This window comes from Biomphalaria glabrata, chromosome 18, assembly GCF_947242115.1.
Source record: "Biomphalaria glabrata chromosome 18, xgBioGlab47.1, whole genome shotgun sequence".
NCBI lineage: Eukaryota > Metazoa > Mollusca > Gastropoda > Planorbidae > Biomphalaria > Biomphalaria glabrata.
In genome coordinates, this window is record NC_074728.1 from 2,687,449 (window position 1) to 2,704,765 (window position 17,317).

The window sequence follows — 17,317 nt, forward strand, 5'->3', positions numbered from 1 at the left end:
CATTGGCAAAAACACAAACTCCATTTAGGCAGCTGTTTGAGACAGACATCAATAAAAAGGTGAATAGATTCTAAAATGAAAAATCACCCTTTGGGTCAGGATTGTTTAATTTTACCATCACTAAAGTGATACAAGACTCCGATAGCAAAGACAAACAGACACAAACACTCATTTGTTCCCCTGGCAATAAAATCATTAAATAGAAACAATCTGATATATACTTTTCACATATGAGTGAGTCTGGTGTGAATGTACTTTTTATTTTTATTGTTATAATGTTTTGTTTGGTGTAATGCACAAATTGTAAGACAAATTTCCATATGGACAATAAAGAATTCTATTATTATTAATAATAAAAAAATACATTACAATACATTAGAACCAATTCGTACAAGTGCTCCTTCTTCTCTAGTGACATTAGAGAATGGAATGCGTTGCCTGAATCAGCCAGGAAAATCAACAACTTAGCAGAGTTTAAGTCATTTATTAACAAGCATGACTAGATTAACACATGAAATGTGTAGGAAGTAATTTTTTTTTTTTTGAACTAACATCTGTAATCTATAAGATCAGATGAAAAATAGTCCTACAAATTATCTCTTGACTTTTATTCAGCTTCCTAATTCACTATCGAACTATTTGATAGCCTCGGTATTGTGTTGAATTTCTGCCGCAAAGCCGCCACAACATAGACACACCCTACGCATCGTAACGAACTGTCGCAATGTTTATTTTGAAGAGAGACTTGTAATTTCTCAAACCTCATAAAACATCCTTGATTGTGTCATGCGAATTCCATTTCAACTTTTTAGTGATGCCAACTTGTACATTACGGCCGCTCTATTGTAAGGTGCCTCTAAGCCAGCGGTTCTCAACCTCTTTTTACAATCCCCCACTCTGCCTCGACCCCCCTCCGCACACACACATTGCAATAGAAGAATAGACAAAAACAATCCATTTTTTCGATGGTCTTAGGCGACCCCTGGCAAATCGTCATTCGACCCCCTAGGGGGTCGCGACTCACAGGTTTGAGAACCCCTGCTCGAAGCCAACAAGTCTTGCCGACTGTAACAGTATAGTTTCCCTTTCAGAGCTTACGATCTAAGGGGCAGATAAGTTAATGTTCTTCTTATGTTTCAACTGGGCTCTACTGACAAAGAGCTAATTTTTATTCATTCACATTCCACTGTTGATTGTACAACTTTCAATAAGACTTCACCTGATACACTAGAAGTGGAAGGTCAACTGTTTCTGTGGCCAAACGGCTAACGAGGGTGCCATGTACCCAACACAACGACCAACTGCCTTCATTTTTTCCCAACTAGTGTCAGGTATCCACAAAGATCCCGAATTTAAATAATCCAATTTTTGACCAGGATTTCAACCCGTGACCCCTCGGTTCGGACGCCAAGCGCTTCACCACTCAGCCACCGCTCCTTTTACAGTAAGACGTTCTATTGTAAACTGCTCTAATCTAATAAATCTTGACGACGGGCATGGTCTTTTAACACAAAAACCGGTAATTCGAGAGCTAGACGGTAGTTACAGGCGCAACACTCGATGCAGGTCCGGCCTTACGAATTGAGGGGCCCAATTAAATGGATACTCGCGAAGTTCTCTTCAATTTTTTTTTACAATAAAAACTATTACTATTAATATCAGCATATGTTATAAAACAGGCATAGGAAGCAACTCAAATGCAATTTGCGCCAGTGAGTTCATTAAATTTACATCAATCGTACGTTAGACGAAATATGTTAACCCTTTTGGTCCTTCATCTTTAAAAGCATCTATGAGCCATGACTGATAGTGATATGATTAATGTAAATTGCGGGGCCGCTGCTAGGCGCGGGGTTGAATCCGGAGCGATCGGCCTTAGGCCGGTCCTGACTCCAGGCCCCGTGTGGACAGCATCACTTGCACATTGTAACTTTATTTTTTGCTCACTTTCATAATTAATAATAATAATAATTTTAATAATAATTTTCGCTTTTATATAGCGCTACTTTCATGCTTATAGCATGCTCAGAGAGCTATGGTCCAATCTCATGTGTGGACCAGTTGGGGGGGGGGTATCTGGGAGTAAGTTTTCCTTGCTGCTTTTAGGCGCTTAGTAAACACAACTCTGCCTGAGTCGGGTGTCCGAACCTCGAGCCCCCTTCTAGGTAGCCAAGACAAGCCAAGATAAAGCGTACTTAGCCTCTAGACCACGCTTGCCAAATAATGTAAAAAAAAAATATTTTAATTTAATTATGTTACAAAATATTTTAATTACTGTATTTACATATGCCATTTAGAGTGTACCTATTACTTTAAACGGCCACATATATATCCCAGGTAATATTTTGCAAATTGGTTGGAAATAGGCGGATGTTCGTCATCGTTGGCGACCGCTACCGTCATCGGCCAGGTGAATGAAAACATCACCCTATCTCCAAGTCCCCTAAGGATACTCCTCTGGAGCTCGACCAAGAAGACGCCCAGCTTGTGGTAGTTCCCCGGCCGTCTGTCGTAGGCGCTGTGCGCTGATTGGTAGACGATGATCACGTGAGGGTTCCTGTCCAGCAGACGTTGAATGGCTTCCCGCGTGACTCGCAGGCGATGGTCTAGGATTGAGAAATGAAAGGGAGTCAGGTGCAGAAACGTGTGGAGGTGAACGACGTATCGTCCATGTTTGGGAAGAGAGTCGAGCAGTCTGGCCTCTGAATAAAGCACTTCAGGGTTTACTTCTTCTTTCTGAAAAAATGACAGAGAAATTGTGTCAGTTAAGTTTCCGAAGAAGAGCTTATATTGTTCTTTATGTGTCTTTTTCCCACTTTTCAATCCACACCATCATATCACACAAAAGTCACTTATTTATTTTAAGAAAATTCACACAAGTATGGCTGGATACAAAGGGAATCAATCTATTGCAAACAAACATTACAACATTTGTGTAAGAGTAGAATTCCCTTACCTGTGACCCATAGAAGGGAAAATTATGAGGGAAATACTGTATAGACATATTTGTTTGATTATTATCACAGCGAAGAGGAGCATGCCAGATTACCTGAAACACAAACGAGAGGAACACTTAGTTACGATTACATTCTGTGTCTAGAAAACTCAACCTAAGGTTGTCTAAATTGGCTTTGATCAGATACTATCTTTGTATGTGATATTAAAATTCAGAAATCCTATTTAAAATTGATATGTTATTGATATTAATTCAAAGTTTTGTCAACCTTTTTAAGTCGAATATCTTCTTGTACTAGATCCATACTGTGAGAAGACAGGGGGAGTAGCAGCGGCATAATGGCACAGGTATAGTTCATTGGCCTCCTTCAGTCGTAGAACGACTATGGTTCATCTCGCACACTTCCTCTTGTGGCCGTGGAGCACTATTTTGGAGAGACACTCCCGTCCACAAATATCGCAGGTTAAGGTGGCTTTCGCTTCGGTGGCAGAGGAGCTGGCCATTTTTCGCATTGTTTGTTTTTCTTCCAGGGCGGAGGCCCATCTTCTTTCGCTATCCATAGCTTTCTTGGTCACTGTCTCTCTTCATCTGGTGCGGTCTAGAGCTATGTCTTACCAATTGTCAGTATTGATGTTCACTGATTTGAGGTCCCGTTTTATTACATCTATGTAACGGAGGTGGGGGGCGACCAGTTTTTCTTGAGCCAGTCGCGAGTTGTCCGTTGAGGATGACTTTCGGGATAGGTATCGAAACAAAATATAAAAAAAAACACATTTTCCGCCTTTTCCCTCAAAGGCATTTAAAAAAAAGAAAATAATTGTCAGGAATTTCTGTCACTATGCCAGTTTAAAGTAGGTCTAATTATTTGTAAAACTATAAATACTGACAAGTTGTAGACCCCTATGGCAACCCAAATATGAAAGTAAAAAGAGTTTCAGTGATCTTATTGTGTTCACTAGGCGTGTACATGAAGCCTGCCCTTGTGGAGCATCCCCAGAGAATGCTGACCATGTCCTTCAAAGCTGCCTACTATATCAAGAGGCCCGAACAAGACTCTGGCCCCAAAAACTCTCATATAGAAAAAAATCTATATGGAGAACTGCCTGATCTTGAAACCACTGCACGGTTCATCTCAGATATAGGATTACTGATCTGAACCCTCCGACGTGTAAAATGAGAACGAAGAAGAAGAACAATCATGAAATAGGAAGTAAAACGTTTGAAGTACAATAAGACTGTAGTCCCTTCTTTAATAATAACATGTTTTATAATCTTTTAACAAATCAATAAAGCTAATGCCAATAAAAAAATAATATTATTAAGAAATGCTATAAAACTTGAAAGCACCCCTAGAAGAGATTAGATAGGTCAGTGCACAAACGTTTGCGCATTAAATTTGGAAATCTGGAAAAGGAGCAAATAAAAAATAAATATAGCTAATAAAGGAAACGATAGCAACTTTTTCACATAAGATTTTAGGCCAAAAGGTCAACACGGTAAAGTAAGAAATAGGTCAAAAAAAAATAGAAAGAAAAAAACAACTGAAGACCAAACAAAAAAAAAAAAAGGTCACATATGAAATTGAGTTTATAGGTCAAAGGACCACAGAGTGGCAGTTATAATGCCAATGAATGTTCGCTTTGATAAGAAGACTATTGGAGTGACAGTCAAACAAAGCAAAAGGACAACAACTTATCTGCATCAGCTTCACAAAGGCGAGGGTACTGTTTGAACAAGACTGTTTATACTAGAACATTCCACGCCAGAGGAAATCTACTTACAGACGCTCTGTGAATTTTGTGAACGCACGATACCATTGAACTTAACAGTTCCATCTGTTTCCTAGAGTTGGAGTCGCCCACAAATATAACCTGAAAGTAGAATAGTCACTAGATTTGAGGTTATTTGTTTAATAGTCCAGCTTATTGATAATTGCAATAATCATAAGTGGTATTGGGTATAGTCGAATTTAATAATAATGCGATGTGTTCGGTTCGAAGAGTAAAGATGACTGCATCGATTCGCATGACTATGCCAACCAGCTGCGACCTGCATATTTTCCCACCACTGACGCAGACAAAGCCGTTGTCAGCCGGTGGTCTATTTAAGGGTACGTCTTCTGCGCATGTCTTCTACAAGGGCTTCGTCTGTCGGCCTTAATATGAGCCCTCCAACTTTCTCTTTCGGCCTTTAATATGAGCCCTCCAACTTTCTCTTTCGGCCTTTAATATGAGCCCTCCAACTTTCTCTTTCGGCCTTTAATATGAGCCCTCCAACTTTCTCTTTCGGCCTTTAATATGAGCCCTCCAACTTTCTCTTTCGGCCTTTAATATGAGCCCTCCAACTTTCTCTTTCGGCCTTTAATACGAGCCCTCCAACTTTCTCTTTCGGCCTTTAATATGAGCCCTTCAACTTTCTCTTTCGGCTTTGTATAGTACAGTTCTTAAAAAAAGGCGAGCATTTTTAACATATACAAGACACTGGAGATTTTCTAGATACATATTTCACGACAAGGAGAAATGTGGTGGCGATATAAAGTAACCTAAAGAAGAAGCGAAAGAAGAAACAAAACGAAATCAGGAATTAGAGACGATATTTTTTAAATTAATAGATTAATTAAACAATGTCAAGAAATCTTTATTGTAAGATCCCTGTCATAGACAGTGCCGGATTTACCTAAAGGCAAAGAAACCTATAGCTTATAGCCGCCAAGCCAAAAAATGGGTCATGGGATATCTTCAATTATTCTGAAGAGAGGGTTGAGTACAAATTACGTAATGTCGATTACTAGGGGCCCAATATGTCAAATAGCTTGTTTTGTGTTCCTTTAGTGGATTAGGAAGTGTATGTGTTGCTATCTAATATGTTTGAATAAAGCCTGTGTGTGTGTGTTTTATTAATCGGCCTCGTCGTTTATCTATTCCTAATTGTTTTTAAGACTATATTAACAGCCTAGAACAGTGTTTCTCAAACTTTTTCTCTTATCGGAACCATTTGGACATTCGAAGAACTTAGCGGAACACACTTTGATTCTTTTTAAGTTTTTTTTTTTCTGTTGTTTAAATTACAAAATAATTAACTCATATTCTTAATAAAGCTTTTTTTTTTCAAGTATAATACGTGTAAAACGAAACATAAAGGTCCGCTGAACACAGTCTGGGAAACACTGGCCTGGGCCCTTATCAAGTCTAGATCCGACCCTTGTCCTAGATACAAATCTCCAATGTTATCTCGTCTCTATAGAAACGCGTTTTCTTCCTTATAAACACCTTCTAAAGAAACAAGTATCAGGGGATCTCACAATATTGCAGAAGACTTACTGTTGTATCCTGCAAACATTTGGCAAGAGAATCAGCGTTTACGTCTTGGAGTTGGCAGGCCATAGGTCGCCATTGTCCGTGGTAGAAAAACCCATAGGAATTGTTGTCATCAAATGTTAACGGCAGATCTCGCTCATGGCACCACTGCTCAGGTAGTGGTAAAGTTGTGTTTGGACCTTGATCTTGTAGAGCAGAGACAAAAAAAATGCTAATCAGATGATGGTAACAGCACGCCTCTAATATCAATGCGTACGATTTCGAGTCAGAATATGCAAAAGAAAGACTACCTGACTTACATGACAACACAGACCTAATCACCTAGTCATCTAATCATATACACTTAAAGAGATTACATTACTTTTTACCTTTACCTATCCCTTAGTCTGTTGTACTGTTGGGGCACTATGCAAGATTCGTTGACCGTTTTTCTCCATTCCTCTCTGTCTTTTGCGTCAGATAGAACCTCTTCAATGGCAGGCCCGTCCATTCTATTATGTTGTCCTCCCGCTTTCTCTGTCTGCCTCTTCTCCTTTTTCCTGGTAATGTTCCCTGAAGGAAGGTCTTTGAAAGCCCCGAATATCTTGTAATATGGCCATAGATTTTTATCTTGCGTTTTTTTTTTAGGATAGTTAGCAGGTCATCATGGGATCCTGCAGTAACCCTGTCTCTAATTTCTCTTGGTTTAAGATAATTACGTAAATATACCTCCGTCAGATTTTGCGATCTATGGGGGCTGATGTAAAGATAAACTGTTGCTCTGGTCCACTGTTAACGAGGATGTCAGAAGGCCAGCACAACGACCCAAAGCCCTTACTACACCTACCTAAGTCATGTAGGTCGACACATTTGGGTGAACGTTGAGACGTCCTAAGAACATCCGATGTAAAAAAAATGATAGTTATCCCCGAGGTTTGCACTCAGGACCCATCCGTTCAGAAGACAAGTGGTTTACCACTGAACCACCACGCCCCCAGACTAAATACTGATAATACTGCATAGATTATTATAAAATAACAACACATCGATAAAATTTTAGGCCTGTCACATTTATAACATAAAACTATTTCACACTAGAAGTTATTATCAAATGTCTATGAAATGGAAGTAAAATAGATTTAAAGGTCAGGACTAGAAAAAGGCATCATTGTTATTAATAAAACGTTTATTGCTCAGCGTTGATGTGTGAAAGGTAGTGTGTTATGTGTGGTGTGTGTGATGTGTTATGTGTGGTGTGTGTGATGTGTTATGTGTAGTGTGTGTGATGTGTTATGTGTGGTGTGTGTGATGTGTGGTGTGTGTGATGTGTGGTGTGTGTGATGTGTTATGTGTAGTGTGTGTGATGTGTTATGTGTGGTGTGTGTGATGTGTTATGTGTGGTGTGTGTGAGATGTGTTATGTGTGATGTGTGATGTGTTAAGTGTGACGAGTGTGATGTGTGAAGTGTGGTGTGTGATGTGTTAAGTGTGTTGTGTGTAATGTGTTATATGTGATGTGTGTGGTGTGTTAAGTGTGATGTGTTATGTGTGTGATGAGTTAAGTGTGATGTGTGTGAAGTGTTGTGTATTATGTGTTAAGTATGATGTATGTGAAGCGTGATGTGTGTGATGTGTTAAGTGTAATGTGAGAAGTGTGATGTGTTAAGTGTGACGTGTGTGAAGTGTGGTGTGTGATGTCTTAAGTGTGACGTGTGATGTCTCAAGTGTGATTTATTATGTGTGATGTGTGTGATGTGTAAAGTGTGGTGTGTGTTGTCTTAAGTGTAACGTGTGTGATGTGTGAAGCGTAATTTATGATGTGTGCAAAGTGTGATTGTGAATTGTAAAGTGGAAAGTGTGATGTGTGAAGTGTAAATGTGTGATGTGTAAAGTAGGATGAGTGTGATGTGCGAAAAGGGATTGTGAAGTGTTAAGTGTAAAGTCTGATTGTGAATTGTAAATGTGATTGTCAAGTGTAAAGTGTTAAAGGTGATGTGTGGTGTGTGTAGTGAGATGTGTGTAGTGTGATGTGTGTAGTGTGATATGTGTAGTGTGATGTGTGTAGTGTGATGTATGTAGTCTGATTGTGAATTGTAAATGTGATTGTCAAGTGTAAAGTGTTAAAGGTGATGTGTGGTGTGTGTAGTGAGATGTGTGTAGTGTGATCTGTGTAGTGTGATGTGTGTAGTGTGATGTATGTAGTGTGGCTGAGCTGCATAAATCGCTTGGCTACCTAAAAGAAGTTTTGAGCACAGTTGTGTTTGCTGAATCGAGCACGAAAACCTCCAATAGTCCACACTAGAGATCGTACCAGGGTGCACTAAACATGTTATAACAGTGATGCCCAAAATATGGCCCGTGGGCAACATCCGGCCCTCGACTCTGTTGTATCCGGCCCACCAAAACGCCAGCATAAAAGTGTAGAAAATCCCCCCTTCCATTACAAAAGGTTGAAATATGCATCTTTTCCTATGTAAGGGCCCTCACTATTAACCTTTAACAATTAGTGCGTTTCTGAAATGTGACCCAGAATGTAGAATCTACCAGGAAAAGTTGATGAATCTTTTTTGTGGAACATGATAATAAGCCAATATATTTAATTTATGAAGAAAGTGTAGCTGCTAAAAACAAAAAAAAAAAAAAGAAAACATATATAACAGCATTATGAAACAAAAATGGCGGCATTCTAAGTTTGAGCCGCGAATAAAAGATAGTTAAACTACACCTAGAGATTGGAGGATTTATGAGAATATTTACCAAAAAGAGACAAGAAAATGAGTCGGTGGTAAAACTAGCTGCTATGTTGCTCACAATTTTAAGTAGAGAAATGAAGCCACTTTCCGACGCGTAAAAAAAAGATAAACTTCCAACGTCTCATTAAGTAATGTAAGTTTCTAATCAAATTGTTTCAGGTCGATTCCATTTCGTTTTTGTACCTTTTCGGCCATGTGGCCCGCGACACGAGTGTTAGAAATGAAAACGGCCCGCAGGTCGAATTAGGTTGGGCATCACTGTGCTATAACATTCAATTTACGCTAGACGATAGAAATTCACGGAGAGAGCACTGTAGACGTCTATAATGATCTTATAGGCCTAGACGTTCAAATATTTTTTTCTTTAGTGACATTTAATTGAATTAAAATGTCAATAGACAAAATCTTTAACAAAACAGGCACCGAAATGTCGGCCTGGTCGTCTGCTATGCGCTTTGGACTGTCATCCCGAAGTTGACAAGTATACTGCCATCTTCGTCCTGTCCCGACGTAGTCTAGGACGTAATAATCTTTGTTTCTGAACCAACGTAAAATAAAAAAAAAAAATACTTAAGAAAAGCATAAGTTATCTAAGAGGAAGAATTCCACATTTACAGCTCCATGATCTCAATAGTGTAAGATTTATTTCCCTTTTTTGATTTCCAACAACATTAATAAATTACCATTATATATTAAATGCTTGGTTTATTTTTTTTAGATTGATTCATGTTTTGTTACGAATAATTGTGGAAAGTCTCAACTGGATCTGAGATTGGGAGTAACGTGTGCAAAATGTGTACCGGGCAGAATGAGCTACGGTAATGTTTTTTACAAAATAATATAAGCATTGTGGAGATTCTATTCTAAGCCTAACTATTTGTGTGTGTGTGTGTGTTCGTGCGTGCGTGTGTGTGTGTGCTTGTGTGTGTGTGTGTGTGAGTGCGCTTGTGTGTGTGTGATTGTGTGTGCGTGCATGTGTGTGTGCGCTTGTGTGTTTGTGTCTGTGTGTGTGCGCTTGTGTGTGTGTTTGTGTGCTTGTGTTCGCTTGCTTGTGTGTGTGTGTTTGTGTGTATGTGTGTGTGTGCGCTTGTGTATGTGTGTGTGTGTATGAGTCATTTCATCGCACACTTCATTTTGAAATATTTCCCGTGCTGAATGAAGACCTTTTGTTTGCTATAGGCGCCGCAATGGGCGGGCTTTGTCTACCTTTATTGGTTTTTCAACGGTTAATATTAACGACCCTTTCCTTCTTAACTCTTTCTCTCCGTTATTATTTAATTAACACGTTCTGATGGAATCAACGTTGGTATCGTCTGTTAGGAGAGAAAGAGTTAACGACCAACGCGATCGCCTCCCTGCTTTAGATAGGGAGAACTGGAACCCACTTAGCCTATCCCGTCCCTCAGTCACATTATCTCACAGAGACACTTCATGGCCTCAGGCCTATTTTTTGTTATTTAAAAAAAAAATTGACCCCATTTTTATGATGTTAGATTTTTTTCGTAAAATGACACTATTTCGTTGCTAGCTGTAGTGGCTTAGCTAGGGTGGGAGGGAGGAGGGGGGAGAATTTGACCCCCCCCCCCCGGCCCCCACTTGAAGGGGGGCCCAAATGAGTGTTTGTTACATTGAAAATTTCATATTAAGCAACCCCAAAGAGGTCAACCCCCCGGGCCTGCAAACGATGGAAAATTCCTAGCTACGCCCCTGGCTAGCTGATTGAAATCTTTCCTTCAAATTTTTTTTTATATTGTGTTTAATTATTTTAATGTGACACCACTAAATCGTTGATTACTTAGCAGGTATAAGGAATACGTACACATCTAAATATTTAGTAAATGTAAATATTACACTCCAATTTTCGGATCACCTACAGTTTATACGGACATACATTTGGAAGCTTAGACATCTTTAACTTAATAATCACCACATAACAAATGCATATCAGTGTCGTGGTGTGTCTGTGTGTTTCTATGGTGATAGTGAGACGAAGCGATTGGTTGTTAGCTATGCAGTGTGAGTGATGCAAGATAGGGGGTATTGTCGTAAGCTGTCTGGGGTACGCCAGACGACTCCAGATTGCCTGAGTGTTTTTGTAATGAGCTAGATTGTATTCAAAATACCATTTTGTATTATCACTTAAGTCTACTACATTTATGTTATTTTATATCAAGTTCATTTTAGTGTGCAGTGCTTAGATCGATATAAAGTTTTGCTCATAAAGAAGTTATTTATGTTTTAAAAGCGGTATAAGTTAAGTTATAATACAGTGGTTAAGTTGTCTTCCAGCAATCTGGTGCTACAAGTCAACGATCGTCTACAACACTAAGGCTCCTCGAACGCTTCAATCAAAGGTGCCTCTGCTCCATAATGGGCATACGCTGGCAGTACTGCCTTACAAATAACCACATTCTGCTGGAGGCTGGTGTTGACAGTAAGGATTCGGCATTCTGCACAGTGGTTACGGTATTGGCTTGAGATTGCCTTAGTCCTCGAGTTCAAAATTCAAGTCACTCACTTTTTTTTTTTAAATATATAATTTCAGTGAAAAAGCGATCACTCAGTTACCCCCCTTCTTTCTACCACCACCTTACCCCTTTCACAACTGGTCCAGACAAGTGATAGGATCATAGCGTATTGAGAAAGCTTAAAGCTAAACAAAAACGATTGGTAAAAATATAAAAAGGTTTGTGTGTTTTTTTAAATTGCGCGGCCATGCACCGCAGCAACGGCTATGTGTTGAAACTCTTGCGCCAATACGGCTGTGCCAAAACGACTGGCACCGTAGAGGGCGGTGCATGTCGATGTATGCAAGAACTAAGGCTAGAGAAGCCAGCACGAAAGTCTGTGAAAAACCATTCTGCGTTTTCTAGATCTTGTTGTAAAGGATCTTAACGTCCGTGTGGTTCTGTTTGAGTACATAGTAATAGATGTCATTCTGAATGTATAGGCCTCTAAGTTGATTAACAAAATTAGTTCATAGCATTTAATTCCTGATCTTGCAGTATGCGCTCTGGACTGTCGTTCTGTTGTCCCGAGGATTGAACCCTGCCCGCCACCCACCCTCCCCAGTCGTCCTGCAGTAGGCTTTAGTCTAGGATGTAATAATATTTAGAAAATTCGAAATATGTAAAACAAAAGACAAATGATAAAATAGTAAAGAAAATAATCAAATAACTTTGATGTAAAACGTACCTGCTAAGACATTAATCGACAGATTGCTGGGAATCAGAAACGGCCTGTGCCTGAAAGAAATAAAGTTATAGATTTAGAAAAAAATATATTGTAAAAATTGTAACCATCTTTAAGCTTAAAATCATTGATTAAATCCCCCGTGCCAGATTTTAGTAAGTGGAGGTCCTAAGCAGGATCGTTTCGTGGTGAAGGCCCTTACCCTCTTCAAGCTTCAATATACATGATTATTAGTATGTCTGGGAAACTAATAATTCTCGACCTGTAGTGACATAGTGACGTGTATGTACTACGCAAAACAGCAGGGTTTCTGTCTATCGCACACTTAATTTTGAAATATTTCCCGTGCTGAATGAAGACCTTTTGTTTGCTATAGGCGCCGCAATAGGCGGGCTTTGTCTATCTTAATTAGTTTTTCAACGGTTAATATTAACGACCCTTTCCTTCTTACCGACCAACGCGATCGCCTCCCCTCTTTAGATAGAGAGAACTGGAACCCACTTAGCATATCATTGGCCATTGGCTTTGCAAGGGAGTATGTGTACCTCTCAAGCCATCACTCAATTGTGTTTGATGACGATGATAATAATAATGGTATGTCCCACTTGTGAACTAGCAATTGTATTCTCATCTTCATTATTCTCTTTTAGTTTTTTACATAATTTGTAAAAAAAAATATTTAAAAAATATGTATGTCCATTTATAAGGTTGGGTCCTTAGTGGCTACACCGACTTAAATCCGGCACTGGAGTTCCACTCCCCAGTTTTAGACAATTTCTTATTCTCAGACTTACTGTCAACTGTTTAAAATATTGTTAATCTAGCGTAAGCGCTGTAAATATCAATTCAGGCGCCATTTTGCCCTCACTTGCATAAAGGAAAGTAGGTGGTGGAAAATAGTCTCTAAAGGAGAGGGAGCGACATGAAGGCCACGAAATCTCTAGATTTTGAGCCCTGAGAAAACCTTTTGTGAAAGATAGGCGCACTGGACCTAACGAAAACTTATATAGACCCCCAACTGGACAGCTGCTTTGTATTTGGTTTAGTTGTCGAAAAATATATAGGTTGCAACTGGGCTTGCGAGGCCATATGAAACACTGCACCGATCATTAGTCTTTGTAAACGAACACATTATTATTATCAAACATCTTGATTAAGTGATAAAAGGACAAACACATTTAATCATACCAACAAAAAAAACAACAACAACAACAACAGCGATTGACCTACCTTTCGGTCAAGGTCAGCAAAGACTCTTCCTCTTCCGTCATGGGCATGTAACTGGGATAGAAAAGTTTCGCCTCCGACGTAAAATGCGAACACTAATTGACCCAAATTAATATAATAGTTACTTTTATAAACATGTCCTTGCTGGAGAATACGAAAAAAATAGTCCGCTACAGATATCCAGGAGCTCACTCTGGTTTGGAAAATGTCGGGCGGGGGGGTATTCACTTTTACCAATACTATTGACTGAAGGGAGAGTAACGTGCAGACGTGTTAGAAATCAATGAGCATACTTTAATTCAAAGTGAGGCTCAAGCTGGATATAGAAGGTGGGAGCCGCGGACTACTTTTTCTACCAAACAAACATCAATCCCTCCGTTATTCCATCCATCCATTGTCTTTCTATGACTAGATATATATATATATATATATATATATATATATATATATAGATAGATAGATAGATAGATAGATAGATAGATAGATAGATAGAGAGAGAGAGAGAGAGAGAGATAGAGAGATAGAGAGATAGAGAGATAGATAGATAGATAGATAGATAGAGAGATAAATAGATAAATAGATGGACAGATAGATAGATAGATAGACAGAGAGATAGATAGACAGAGAGATAGATAGATAGATAGATAGATAGATAGATAGATAGATAGATAGATAGATAGATAGATAGATAGATAGATAGATAGATAGATAAATAGATGGACAGATAGATAGATAGATAGATAGATAGATAGATAGATAGATAGATAGATAGATAGATAAATAGATAGATAGATATTCCAAGCGTACATATTGACAATATAACACAAAAATCTCACATTTAAGAATTCTGCTTTTACTGGTTTCCCACAATACCAAGGGAATCCATTGATTTCCGTCAAATTGCAGACTTGATCAGCAGTGTACCCAGGTAGGTTCGTAAAAGGGGAGCATAGCGTTGCTTCCGCCGCTCCCGAGGAGATAAAGTTCCCAGTAAACCAATGGGTTGATTTAAATACTCTCTGGTGAAAAAAAACAACAAATTTCTGTTAACTGAAATTCATTTCATGCAAATGTTTAGAAGTTAATTTATTTACATTTCTAATGATATGTTAATTAAAGTAGTACCGGAAGGGACAATGGTACCACTGTATGAAAATCCTTAAAAGGTGGAAGATCCCTTTAAAAGAAGGACGAAAGCTACAAGTCCCAAAATAAAAAGAACCCTTTAAAAACGTCAAATGTGTTTGGTGAAATATCTCCGTAAATTAAGGCTTTAAAACCATTCCTTAGAGTAAATGAAGCCAGTTTTCATAGTGCTTCATCGTTTGAGCAGACGTACATTACGTGCAGTGGCGTAGCTAGGGTGGGTGCAGAAGGGGGGAAAATTTGAAAATCCCTCCGAGCTCCCACTTGAGGGGGGAGGGCCCAAATGTGTGCTTTTTACATTTTAAATTACATATTACGCGAAATGCAGGGGCCCCCAAAGAGGTCAAGCCAACACCCCGTGCCCTCAAACGATGGAAAATTCCTAGCTACACCCCTGATTACGTGTAGAAACGTAAACGCAATCATTGATCTAAATTGTAGGCCTTAACTTGTAAAATAGAAAGCCTCCAATGGAAAGTCTATCTCATTTGTTCACTACTCTTTGATAAGCGAAAACCTCATTACCAACGTTATCGGTTTACCAGGTAATGTACAAGAAAAACAAATCCTTACAGTTCTAAGTAACAGGTTTTCTTTTGAAGAGCCTTGACTATACACACTGTTCACAAAGCTTTTAATTTACTTATGTGTTTGAGTAAGCTTGTTAACTTACACCAGAAGTTAAGAATGATGGCTGAATAATATTCATTTGAAGTCACACAACAGAGTAAAATCCTGACATTTCGACAATTTAGACCAAAGCCTGCTATATAACTGAGCATTTAGGCTCTTGAACCGGGGTCCGTGGTTCGAATCCCGGTGAAGACTGGGATTTTTAATTTCGCGATCTTTGGGCGCCCCTATACCTGACATTATTTGCTGAAACGTAAAGGGGGTTTGTCGTTGTGCTGGCCACATAACACTCTCGTTAACCATAGGCCACAGGAACAGATTGCTTTTACATCATCTGCCATGTAGACCACAAGGTCTGAAAGGAGAACTTTATTTTTCATATATCACGATGTGTGTCATTATTAGAATTATTTTGACTGAGCTAAACATAAATTTTGCACTAGATTTGTTTTTCAAAGTTTACATAAGTGTCATAAACTTAAAGTTCAAATGAAAAGCGGATACATGTTTAAGCGGTTGGGCGCTTCAGACTACGATTGTGGAGAGTTCCAGCCATGACGCCATTCAGTGGCGTAGCTAGAGTGGGGGGGGGGAAGAGGGGGGGGAGAGAATTTGAAAATCCCCCGTGGCCCCACTTCAGAGGGGACCCCCAAATGAATGTTTTTTAAATAAAAATTAAATATTACGCAAAATGCCCCTCCCGGGGCCCCAAATGATGAAAAAATTCTTAGCTTCGCCCCTGCGACCATTATCGTCTGATGTTCTACAGGAGGTTTGGTCCTGGAAGTAATAATTATAAAAAAACCTTACAAAACTTACAAAATAAAAAACCAAGAAGGAATACACAATAAAACCCAAGAAAGATTACACAACAAAAAAACGAAACAGACACAAAATATTAATATAAAAAAATAAATATTTTCAACAGTGTTGCAAACACTTATATCTAAAGTTTCATAACTTTCGACATTGATAGCGTCTAAATAGGAACTGTTTACTTGGAGGTACATCACAGTACGCAGCAGCTCTTTGTGGTGGGCGATAGTGGCCTTGACATTGACAGTCCCGCTCCAAGGCAAGATGGTGACGGCTGTGTAAGTACCATCCTGATTGTCTGTGACGTCCGCTGTGATGGCCGCGAGTACGTCGTCACTGGACAGCCAGACGTCGACCTTGTCTCCACCTGTACAGAGCAGAATTACCTTTTGAATGGTTTAATCACTCATTATGTTCAGGGAACAATGCCAGGGGGGGGGGGGAAAGAAGAAGCAGACAGAGAAAGCTATAGGAAGACAACATAATAGAATGGACGGGCCTGTCATTGAAAGAAGTTCTATCCAAGTCAAAAGACAGACAGGAATGGAGAAAAATGGTCAACAGATCTTGCGTGGTACCCCAACGGTCCTAAAGACTAACAGATAAGTCTGGTGTGAATGTACACTTTGGTTTCTTATAGTTATAATGTTTTTTGCTTGGTGTAATGCACATATTGTAAGTCAAATTTCCTTACGGATAATAAAGATCATTATTATTATTATTATTATAAGTGAAGGTTGTTCTAAGCTGTTCTATTTAGCTTTACGTATTTGATTAAAAAGTAAATAGACCTTTTATTAATTTATTAACAATAGACCGAGTAAATTTTCCTTTTCAGACTTAGCGATTTATGGGGAAGAGGAAGTCAAGGTTATCTATTTCTATGACCAACGGTTAACGAGCAGGGTATCATGTGGCCAGCACAAGGGCCAATCGCCTGAAATTTCCTCAATTAATCCCATTAGAGATGGGTAAATTCTGGGGCGCCCTAAAAATTTATAACTTCTTCACCGAGATTCGAACCAGGATCCCAGTTTCGGAAGCCAAGTGACCAAAGGCAACTAAATGCCTAGGTACGACCACCAACAGCCAGTTAAAACGGCGTGAACGCTGCCAAAATATTTACACCCCGATACATCAACGACTTTTCTTTCTAATGAAGCTAGGACAATTTCATATTTTGTCAACAATGAGAAAACATTGGGAAAACATGAGCATAACATGAGCATAACATGAACATAACATGAGCATAACATTTAGCATAACATTTAGCATAACATTAACATAAAATTAACATAA

The 17,317-nt window shown here is 39.0% G+C and overlaps 1 protein-coding gene across 1 annotated transcript in view; it reads right to left on the reverse strand.

Annotated features, from left to right (window-relative positions):
• Positions 1-90: 90 nt before the first annotated feature.
• Positions 91-17,317, reverse strand: part of LOC106075578 (NXPE family member 4-like) — a 30,620-nt gene continuing 13,393 nt past the window's right edge. The window contains exons 7-14 of the mRNA XM_056016867.1: positions 16,201-16,385; positions 14,260-14,442; positions 13,427-13,518; positions 12,200-12,249; positions 6,277-6,458; positions 4,738-4,827; positions 2,957-3,049; positions 91-2,736 (exon numbers count right to left, since the gene is read on the reverse strand). Of these exons, the coding sequence (XP_055872842.1) occupies positions 2,308-2,736; positions 2,957-3,049; positions 4,738-4,827; positions 6,277-6,458; positions 12,200-12,249; positions 13,427-13,518; positions 14,260-14,442; positions 16,201-16,385 (1,304 nt within the window). The 3' untranslated portion in view covers positions 91-2,307. The remainder of the gene's footprint in view (positions 2,737-2,956; positions 3,050-4,737; positions 4,828-6,276; positions 6,459-12,199; positions 12,250-13,426; positions 13,519-14,259; positions 14,443-16,200; positions 16,386-17,317) is intronic.